The sequence below is a fragment of the Argopecten irradians genome, chromosome 1 (genome assembly GCF_041381155.1).
Source record: "Argopecten irradians isolate NY chromosome 1, Ai_NY, whole genome shotgun sequence".
Classification (NCBI taxonomy): domain Eukaryota; kingdom Metazoa; phylum Mollusca; class Bivalvia; order Pectinida; family Pectinidae; genus Argopecten; species Argopecten irradians.
The window spans coordinates 13577767-13589896 of NC_091134.1; the positions used below are offsets into that span (position 1 = coordinate 13577767).

The window sequence follows — 12130 nt, forward strand, 5'->3', positions numbered from 1 at the left end:
GATTTGCGTCAGTACGCTTTACACCCAATTGACGCAAATCTGACGTGGTATCATTGATAATACTAATGCTGTATTGAAAATGAAATTTGAGTTGACTGTGATGTACATGATGTGGATTATCCACAGATGCTGACCTGGTCTACTTGACACTGATGTACAGCATTGGAAGATGTATGTCACGACTTCGTATTACAATCTTGTGTCCGCATTTTGGCAGAATTACAACAGTAACGCTGTTGACAATATTTCTCCCCAAGTGTGCTGATGACTTTGTCCAAGTGAGTTGACCAGTTGTAACGATGGAACTGGACACAACATCGAGCTACACGACGATGTAACTTGATAACAAATCAGAAAATGGATAGATGGATTCATGCTGACATTCTAGCCGTGGTAAGTTGGAGTTTTAGAGTACCACTTAGTGAGGTGCCAAACCTCAGGTGATTTTCTCTTTTTGGAGCAAATACCGTATAACTATAAGAGTAATAATTTCAATATTTTCTTTGTTGAAAAATTGCAGTGTATAATTTTATATAGCCGCGATTCTAGGGATGTTATACTATGTTAATATATATCTTTGACTTTCACAAAATATCGAACTATACCTGCACTTGTTCAAAAACTTTCATTTTGATCTGATGTTGAAATGAAGCGACGTCGTTAACACAGAGCAGAGAAAACGTCGTAATGTTATGTCTTCTTTTATTTGTTTTACCTTAATTAAATATGTCATTTTACGATAAGTTTTTGAGCATGCACATGCATTCATTTGTACTGTTCTGTTACCATGACAAAACAAACAAACTATTGTTATAGTATTTCATTGATCTATCTTATTGTTCATTTTTTATATATGATAGTCGGGGTATTGCTTAAACGAATAATAGATAATTATCAAACATTGAAAAAAAAACCTAAATCTTCTTTAATAATGTATTGAATAAACTTTTGTGATTTGTGTTTAGGCAAAACGACTATATTACGAGAATGGCATTCATAAATAGGCATTATGTTGTATCAATAACTGCAGGGAATTGATAAAATATTCCGTTTAAAACAAAATGTTTTGGTCAATATTAAAAAACAATGGACATCGTTCAGGTAATGTCTGGAATTTAGTAAATCAAAGAATATGATTAGTATTATGATTGCCATGACCTCACATATGAATTCAAACTTGTATACAGCTAAGTGAACTTATGCACTCAGAACCTACTGTACTACTTGTTCAAGTACGACTACCATTGAATGATGATGTTTCTAAAACTAAACTAAAATACATCAAAATAGCACCTTAAGTTAATTTTTGTTTTAAAGCTATGTTTTGTTGTAACAGCCACAGTCTGTGTGCGATAAATCGTTCTTGTTGTGATATTGTACGTGTGTTTTTATGTACAGATAAAACAATAAATAACTTATATGAATAATTGATAGGCCAACTGATTGTAATTTCGTTAACGCCATACGTGGATATATATTACACCAACAGTTCCGGAAATGCTGGTGCTGTCGACGCAAAGAACGCCAATGGAATCCAATCAACCACAGAAAAAACTCCAAGAGGATCCGAAAGGAAGATACCCATGTTGTAAGAACAGTTTTTGTTATTCGTTCATTTTTTTTTTTTTTTTCAAAGCATTTATAAGATACCCAATATTGCAACAACATCATCATCATCATCATCATCATCATCATCATCATCATCATCATCATCATCATCATCATCCCCACCATCTCATCATCAATCTCGTCGTCGTCGTCCTCCCTCCTCCTCCTCCTCTCTCTCATATCATTATCATCATCATCATCATCATCATCATCATCATCATCATCATCATCATCATCACCACCACCACCATTATCATCATCATCATCTTTTCAAAGAACATCAAAGAAATTACTATCATCTCCATCATAACAATCATATCTTAATCATAACCATCATATCTTGATTATCTTTATCATCATCATTATCAACATAAACATCATCTTTATCATATCACCGTCATAATCATCATAACATCATTGATTTAAATTATTTTCCCTAAAAGAATTTTTGAGATCACATGTGTTTGGATGACAAGAGTATTGTAGACGCACAATTGCCTAGCCATTTATCATTGCAAGTACACCTGAAAACAGACTAAGCCTACGCTGTAAAGGTAATTAGGTTTAGCTATTACTGCATAATTGCAAATCTTCAAGCTGTTACATAGAAATAAAAATGCATGATAAATGAGCTACGGGTGATCCCCTGCTATAGGTTACTAATACTAGTCAGACTGTTTAGAAATTAAGAACACCCAGGACGAATTTTGACGAAGAAAAACAATAAGTTTAATTTCAAGTATTTTGACTAGCACGGAGATGAAAATAATCCACCATCACTGGATTAGGTTATTCAAAACCATATATTAAAACTGAATTGAGTGTATTCTTATATTCATTCTAAAGGTTTCATTTGATGTACATTAAATCAATTAAAGAAATTTAAAGGTTTTATTCACATTTCCCCCGTCAAATGGGTGTGAGTTAATTTTATATATTCGTAGGTTTGGCATCATGCCTTCATATTCTCTAAAAAAGGACTGTTATTGTTTTATTCTTCAAAGTATCCTTTTATCAACACAATAAATAAGCTTTTAACTAAATGCACTCATATACTTTCACACAAACATTTAAATTCTGTAATTTAATTGAATGTTTGTAATTTTTTTCACTCTCAGTTACTCACTATAACATTCTATCAATTATTCATACTGGGTTTAAGATAAAACAAAAAAAATAACTTGAATAATACTAGAAAAATAATTAGAGAACAAAAATATATATGAAAAAATGATAGGAAAAGGTTGCATACCATTCATTGAAGTGAAAGCTTTCGATCACTTCCAGATAAAAATGAGTTTGCATAACAATAGGCATGTTAAAGTTTCGAAGAACTTAGACACACTTAAAGATCAATATATTGGAATATCATCAGCATATAAAGTAAAATTTGAATTGAAGGTCAAAATATTTCAAAATTGTAATTCAAACCTTTGTAATGTATTTTTGGAACAATACGTGAATTCGTTTGAAGTAACAATAGGCATAATGTACCATTATTCGTTTCCTAGGAACTGGATTTAGTATTGAAAAGTAATAAATCATTAGACATGTGGTCACTCGTGACAGACAGATAACAATGGTAAGCTAAGGTTGTAACTTCCCATACTAATGCATGTCCGATAGAATCGATCTCAGCTGAATAATTTCCTTTGTGAATGACCTACTGTATATCGACTTATGACAGTGTGTGATCGGTGTTAATCAAACTGATTCATTTAATAAAGCCAGAACCACAAATAAATGGATACAGATAAAAATGGCGACTAGATGGAAAACCGGTCAGTTATATTGGAAATGTGGTTGGCATTTTTCGATAATCAACCGCTACGCAGACACACCATGTTATGCCCCAGAAACGTTTCTATTGGTAACTACTGAATTGATACTTCTGTGCGGTTTTATTAGTTTTTCCTTTGGTAAGTATATCAATGAAATAAGTATGTCGTTATGAGTATATCATTAGTGAGAATATTTTGTGAATATATATAGATATCATGAATATATTAATGTAATAATAATGTTAATGATTATCCGATTAAGACATAGCAATAATGAAGGAACAAGAAGAAAACGATAAATTGACATTAAAATTGGAATCATACGTTATTTCAGCACTTCGCCAAAAAGGTCAACAAGGTGATGCCTCTCCAATATGAACACACCTTCACGAGCTCTGATACAAGTCTGCAAAATTCACTGCCTAAATCGCCTTCAGAAGAAAGCTTCTACTTAGAAGACTTTGACGGTGAGTTTTTGGTACAAATTACGTTGTCAACGTAATAAATAGAAAGGTGTTAAATCATTTTGCAAATGTACAATAGGTGGTAAGCATGCACAATCGACCATTCATGTAATGGATTGGGCTGATGGATTTCAAAGTCCTTGGGAGTGCCGTGACCAACATGAATTTTTTTCGGCTCTAATTTTCCAAACGTATGACCGTGAAAAATAGTTAGGATACCTCGCCCGCACAATTATATTTTCAAGATGGATACTTATAACCCAAACCAGAAATTAAAACGAAATGTCATCAACCATAACGTATGGTTGAGCTGTTTTGATTGCTCCTTTGAGGCACGTGATGTTTGAATTTGCATCGGGTGCTTCTGTATAAGGTAAATGTAAACAAAACGTGCAAAATGTACCTTTTCTAATTGAGCATTTAACATTTGTACAAATTGAGATTAATACCATAAGTACGAATACAACCCATCGGTTAATAACCGCAATATCATGTTTATTTGTATGTAACAAGTGCTATCATGAAACAAAGGGGCAACATTTCAACGAAACCCGTTCCACTGATAATATGTTTATTATTTGTAATCTAGCTAATATAAAAAAACGAAAAATAGCATCTATATAAATGCTGGGGATCTTCTCTTTTTCTTTGCAAATTACCAAAATATTTCCTTAACTCGTTATATGTTCCTTATTTTTTTAAGATAATGTGTGCTTCTGAGCTTGGTTCATTCCCTAGTTGTTTTTTTAAAACTTCGCATACGAAAAAGCTGCTGAAGAATTATATAATCCTAGACTTTAACAGTTGGCAAGTAATGATGAGTGAGATATCTGGATTTTCTGTTGCAGATTTTGTAGAGACTTTCGTAGACCAGACACTTCAACGTGCAACAGCTACCCTAATTATAGAGCTCAAGCCACGGACCATTACAACGTACGTTCTACTGTTATATATGTGTGTATGTAATGTATTTCAAATACAGGTCGATAAGGCAGAATTTCTACTACCTTTTTATTCGGTAGTATAATACCGTCATATAGTATAGCAGTTATCCCATAATTTGTTTCACATAGTGTCTGATATATCAGAAAATTAGTTATATTTCTTCCCGTTTATTCCCTGCAATTTGAAAACACGACATATATGATTCTCTAACTGCTCCGAGATACTGTTTTCGCTTATTTATATTATCTTTCATATTTTTGTTGACATTTATTTTTTTGGAAAGTATATATGTTCAGAGCAAAGCAAACAAAAACTTTGAAATGATGTTAAATATTTGCTTTAATGGAATGCATTTTTGTATTTAACGCTAAAACATTACAACAAATACTTTTTCCATTCCTGTAAAAATTACTTTCCATTTTAAACATATAAAGCTCAACTATTATAACATTATAAATACATTTCCAATACAATGTCGGACGGAAACCATTGTCGCCATTTCATATATTGAGGCATCCTACTCGTCCACTAACTCGAACTAACCAAACACGTTGTCTTTTAATTATATTCCAGTATTCCATGTAATAATCTACAGACATGTTTGTTTGATTATATGTTTAATGAGTCTTCTTTCATATGTGTGAAATTGTAAAATAACGAGAAACATCGCTTATTAATAAATGCATGGAACAAATATTTAAAAAAGCAAGTCTAATCCTACATTTTAATTGTTAAATTGTTAAAATTAGAAATGACGTGATTCATTAATTGGTATGAGTTTCTGACATTTACCGTAATTTCAATAATAATATGACATTTCTTTTGATATTTCTTCTGTGAATACATATACGTCAGAGATAAGCACATTACATGATAGACTATTTTGAAATATGATGGTATGTTGGTGATTAAATGCCATTGCGTATTAAATGAAAATTAAGATGAATCAGGCAAAAAATCGCTTTAAGTTCAAACAGTTTCCATCCCTACACATTTAGAACAGAAACTCGGCGATCTTCAGCTTTATCGTTACAGGGTGACTGACTGACTTATGGTGGCGAGCCCAGATTTCACGACGTAATGAAAACACTTTCTAAAATGTTAATTGGAAACTTAACAGAAGGCCAGATTATCTGGCACGAGTTCTAAGTGTACTGGATATTGGTATGGCTGCCAACGTAAATCTAAACTAACAGCCAAATCATAACTCAATCCAGTGAAATAGAGAGTTGAACGTCACACATGTGAAATGCTAGAATGTTGCTAAAGTTTGTTCGATATATTACTGAGAGAGTATAAAATTTCCACAAAATTTATTAAAGAATTACAGGTTTATTAATAAAATATCAATAATTACGAGTTTTTTGGTATTATAATATAGATCAGTACCTTTATCAGAAATGGATATGTCGGTTAAGTTCAAATGATTCAGAGAGTTTCGATTATATAATTCCCCAACAATGTACATAGTCCTGCTTGTAAAGGCATCCTGTTACATTAATACTGTTCCATTTGCTTCCTTGACTATCGTTTCACCAGTGTCTAAAACCCAATGAGTCGCCCGCCTTCTTAATTCATATTTATACATACTTGATGATATATCCTCATTAAACAAAGCACATTTGTAAAAAAAAAAAAATATATACTGACAAAGAACAATTTACTGTAAACAAATGATCTTACGTGTGCGATTAATTTTCGCGTATTTTACGGTAAAGGCAAATTCGCGAAAATAAACATATTCCAAAATGATTGCAAGTTTTTGTTGAAAGGTTATAAACCGTGAAATGAAAACCACGAAATTCAGTGGCCACGAAAGAAAGATGATTAATAGTGCGTATAATGCATTATACGATCGCATAATTAAGATAACATTTGATGTATAGTTCGTTTTATCATCTTTTTTTATAGTATCACCGATTTGAAAGATCCTGAAGATTGAGCCATCAGCGCATTTTTTATCTAACCAAAACAGGATTCATTTTCAACACGACCAAATCGACGGTCATCGTGCTCATGTTAATGATGATGATTCTGACTGACGATGATGAGATGAGCTACATATGTTAGCTGTTGAAACGGCTAAACGCTTGTTATTAACATTCCACGCTAAAAAGGGTCACCTCACAGCGGCCAATGTCTGGTCTGTGTTAGGAGTATGGGGTCAGACCTCCCTAGCTACCATTAGATGGGAAACCTAAGAGCTCGGAGGATCGATTTCTGGCAGAGATATTATATGTATATATAGTCTATTGGGGATAGTTTTGGACTATTATGTTAACACGTGGGCTCATTAACATCGTGTTCTTGTTTATTGCTACAGAAAACGCCGCCGATCATTAAGTGTGAGAGATGAGGTGAGCTTATGTGTTAACATCAGATAGAAATTTCAACAGGGTTGTACGAGTTACTTCCCTTGTCTGTATTGCGTTTGGTGACCACCTATGAGCCGATGACATATAAACACAAAGGGAAGTAAATCTTGTATGACATTTTGAATTTGTGGATGCCGAGTTTAGTTTGAAGCAATTTCCAAAACACAGAATGGCGTTTTAGGCATTCTTATACTCATTTAAACATTTCTTTATAAGAAGTTTTCACAGATAACGATTGGAACACAATTTTTATTATGATTATGTATATATATATATATAATATGCCATATTATTTCACCGTTCGTTATGTTTTGTATTCTGATGATTAGTAAATCTTGAAGAACATAATTGATTAAATTATTCCATTTATTGTACATACATGTATACTATATTATTTCTGGACTAATTACTTTTAATCACATAATCTGCCTCATATCCAATGATTTTTGCGTATGTCACTAATGTAATATGACCTGGACCGATTTCCATTGGCTGGAAATTCATTGTGACGTCAGACAGAAGCTATAAAGTGACGTCAGAAAAAAATGCCGTGACGTCATGATTACGAAGTCGATGGGGCAAAATGGTAGTCTCGCATTCCCCAGACTCTTTCCGCCCTGCACTAGAGTCTGGTCCGGTTCTAATTTCCGTTTTGAGATTTCAATTCCAAGCTTACCGAAAAATTGGTAAAGCTTTTCATTGGCTTGTAGCTACACACTCACAAATATGAAGGATGCAAAATTTTTTAGCCATTTTTAAACAACAAAAATTAGATTTTCAGTTAAAAATTACAAATGACCTTTCTTCAGGATACCGCTATGCACAAAGATGATATATTACACTATTCGTCTGCTGCAGTTCATGTTCGTTTACCGTTTCAGCGCACCCTCTACCGGTCGCAAAATTCAAACACGAAAGGGACCAGACTCTCGTTCAGCGGCGACTAGTACTGGGGAATGCGAGACTAGCAAAATGGCGGGCTCTGCTGGATTTTCTGAATACATTTGACATGAAATTCCTTGTTATGTAGGTTTTTGTAGTTATGTGATAAAACGTATCTTAAATTTGTGTTCATTTCATGTAAGATTTTATGAAACTCGTCTCGAAGTTTTATTTTTTGCTCGCAAAGGCTAGCAAACATAAATACTACTTAGACCCGTTTCATGTAATCTCATTTGAAATGAGCACTCATGAAAGATTCTATAAATAAGTTTGTTCCTCGACCTATCATTTAAACCACTCTATTTCTGCGTATACAATATTTCGAGTCTTCATTATCGTCAGATTCGCGAATGCACACGTTTTCGATTAAGGTCTCCACTGGTCATCGCAAAAAGAAACTTTTATGAAATTATACGCGATATATTTTAATTGGAGTTTGAGCTCCTTCACGAAATGACTCGAAAATTTGTATCTTGCGGAAATAAGATGGTTTCAGGTAAATACTAACAACGTTTTGATTTTTTTAAAGTCAGAAAGACAAAAAATTAAACAATTATATAAAAGTCCTGGACGGGTATATATTTGACTATATGCGATGCTATTGCATGAAATATCAAATACAATGTATTATGTTCATTATATAATTATTTGACATGTTATATTAAATATAATGTTTTAATTTTTTGTGACGAGTTTTTCTATTTAGTCTTTTACTATCAATTAAAGTCTAGTTACTGGATGATATTGAGGCAATCAGATGCTTGGTATCCTTAGCTTCATATGTAAGAGCAGATATGGTTTAAGATGCTACAACTCTGACGAATGTTGTTGTTTTTCTCTATCAAAAACAAAAACAGAAGAATTGCTTTTTTCTTCAATTACAAAAGTTATTTACACCATTACTACCATTGACAGGTTTGAATTTCTTGTAACATTTTATTTTTTTCGAAGGAAATTAAATTTACTTCAAGATAAAAATATTAAAAATTATTAATTGCCTACCGCCAAAGCTCCGTGGCACTATACCCTATATGGAATGAAGTGCTGATTACGTATGCACCAAAAGCAAAATAAAATGTTTTATATGGTTTTTTTCTTCATTTTAGGTTTTTTAATGTGTTAATTAGACATATATTTTCACGATTTAATACCAGTTTTTGTTCAAATGATGAGTATCGTTTATGCTCTGTCAGCCATGGAACATCTTTATATGAAAAAAATATTGGATATTGTGATATAAAGAAACGTTCGGGTCATTTCAAATAGACCTGGGGCAAGAAAACGAATTATTTGTGCACAAGAGTTTCGTAAATACAAAATAGTACTAGATTTTCATTACCATATGCTGATATCTGTTTTATTTAAATTGGGAAGTCAGTTAGAGTCATTTAAAATTATTGAAGTCGAAAAAATAAGAAAACACATAAAGAATTATTGGATAAATTACAATACCTAACAACTATATCAAATTTTTGTTTCATATTGCTACAAATCTGTAGATTTGATTCAAAACAGGATGTAGACTGAATACTTAATTACCGACGTTTTCTGTTACATTGAAATACAAAATATGTCATTTTACTCTTGGACGCCCCGAATTATGTTAATTTACGTATCTTGATCAAGTCTCTTCGTTAAAAGAATGAATAAGTGGAATAGAAATAAAAAAACATCTTCATAAATACATCCGAATCATCAAATCTTTTTGACGTATTAAGAATAATTAGTGTAATGCGACATTACCAGTATTCTAACATTTTTTGAAAGTAATTGTTTATCATATAACTAGCGCGTCTTGCCAGGTCATACGGCCATGTCATAAATATCGCGTGTAATGACACTATTGTGACGTCACATGTAGTTTTGACGTCCTAATCTATATATGACGTCGCATGATTGTCAAAGTAGATGGAATCGTCACATCCGAGCCAGATTTCTACTTTTTATATAGAGGCGATATCTAAGTTTTACTTATATTTCTATTATTAAAAACATATGTGATAAATAGAATCTTTCACTCGTGTGTATGTGATATGAAATTCATCAAACTCATTAGATAATCTGATATGCAACTAAGGCTCGTAACATATCAAATTATTCAACTCGTTTGATACATTTCATATCACATAGCCACTATGTAAGATCCTCTAGTTATAAAATGTGTTAAAATTGAACACGGGCTTATTAAGCTAAAACTTATCTACTACCGTAAATCTTGTTTAAATGCAATGTCACCGTCGGAACCAACACTTGTGGCGGTATAGGCAGGTTTCCAATTTATACTGACTTTAATAACTAAAAATTAAGAAGGTGCATGCCATACAACTACGTTAGAATAGGCAAGGAACCGGATTACACAAGGGTCAGTTTATCACGACTTATATTGTGTATATTGATAACGAAGGTATACCTTTCAGGTAGATACACTACAAAACCCAATCTGAATAAACACGTCAAATATCTGGGTTAGATTCGACGGATACTAATCACAAGGGTACAGTTTTTAGTATGTATAGTTTACATAGGAAGAAACATGTTTTAGTTGTTTGGTGTGTATTTTGTTGATTTAGGGTACATACATCACTACTAATCTGGATGCGAGTTCCTTAGGTCAAATCCGACATCTTAAACAACAGACGTACCGTTCCAACGTCAAAGGTCGCTCCATAAAACAGATGTCGAAAATATTTAGATTTAGTGATGATATTATAATGACAAAAACTTTAAAAACGTCACAACTGACCTGAATATAAGGAAATCTGATAGGTAACGTTCTTTGTATTGAATGGTGACCTATCTGGTAAGCTTTATGCAATCTCTTTAAACGCATCAATCATCATCCTTTCGTCATGAAGTGTTCTTATACTATTTGTGTATTATTCTCCCAACCACCTGGACTTTCCCTATACTGCATTAAGTGTGAGTACTAATTTTCAGTGCAATTGCCGATAAATGTGCGTCTTCGTACAGTTTGAAATAACCACCAAAATTCTATACACAAGCGGCTTCATGTGAATTAAACCTACTTAAGTAGCTTCACAGTAGTAATATCCCCTTTATGTGTTATATGTGAGTACTGCTGTCCGACTTCATCTCCATACAGTTTTTCATGCGAATGTCAGAATAATTTCAAGCCAGGATCTTTTCAGGTCAAAATTACATTGAGGACAATTTGTAATCTGTTCTCAATTGCTTAATCATCTTTTACTTTTGTGACCTCTCATTAACCACTAAAATAGTTCACTAGTCTATTGTTGGATTTATTTTTTTGTTAGATTTTGTCATGTGCGTACTTGATTAAGCGAAACAGGTGTTGACGGATACAGATACACCCAGTGGTTAGCTGATGTTAGGGTTGTCATAGTGCAGTACATTTTATCAGTACATTTTAGCAATGCTAAGGAATATAACACCGTAAAGTACGTTTTTTGTGTGATTTAAACCGAATGTAAGTATCCTCTCCGTCGCTGCTATTGAAATGTGCAAACACTTACGTAGCTTCAAAACTACGATAACAACATCAATTGTGAAGCATTAAACTGCTCACAAATGTTTTACATACCTGAACTGAATCGACCCACGTTTTTTATCGTCCGCTATTCATGTATGTATATATATATATATATGCATGAAACCAAAACAGTCCGATAGCCAATATTCACCGTTCATATAAAAAAGTAACAAAGGTGAAATAATCTTTTACTAGAATTTACCAGTTATAGATGTACAATTTTCGGAAATGTTGAGGAGAAATATTTTCGAATTGAGAAAATAATCAGGTTTCAAATAAAACCTTTTCGCAATTGATAAAGTAACCTCAATAATGCTACATGAATATATATTACTGAAACTTTTGGAAGGATAGTTTTATCATATATTGAATATGCGAAAATGTGACATTTCAAAGATAGCTCTTGTATATATATATATATGTATGTCACGTATATAAGTTTAAATCCCTTATCCTTAAACTTGGCAGACATTTTGTGATTGATATTTGCCTTCCACAATACCA

General features: G+C 32.7%; 1 protein-coding gene across 1 annotated transcript; it reads left to right on the top strand.

Moving 5' to 3' along the window:
• LOC138318349 (uncharacterized) lies at positions 1-8850 on the top strand. The gene is made up of 5 exons (XM_069260644.1): positions 1-393; positions 1490-1588; positions 3724-3856; positions 4702-4786; positions 6710-8850. The coding sequence occupies exons 1-5, from the start codon at positions 358-360 to the stop codon at positions 6738-6740; spliced, it is 384 nt and encodes a 127-aa protein (XP_069116745.1). The 5' UTR covers positions 1-357; the 3' UTR covers positions 6741-8850.
• Positions 8851-12130: the final 3280 nt, after the last annotated feature.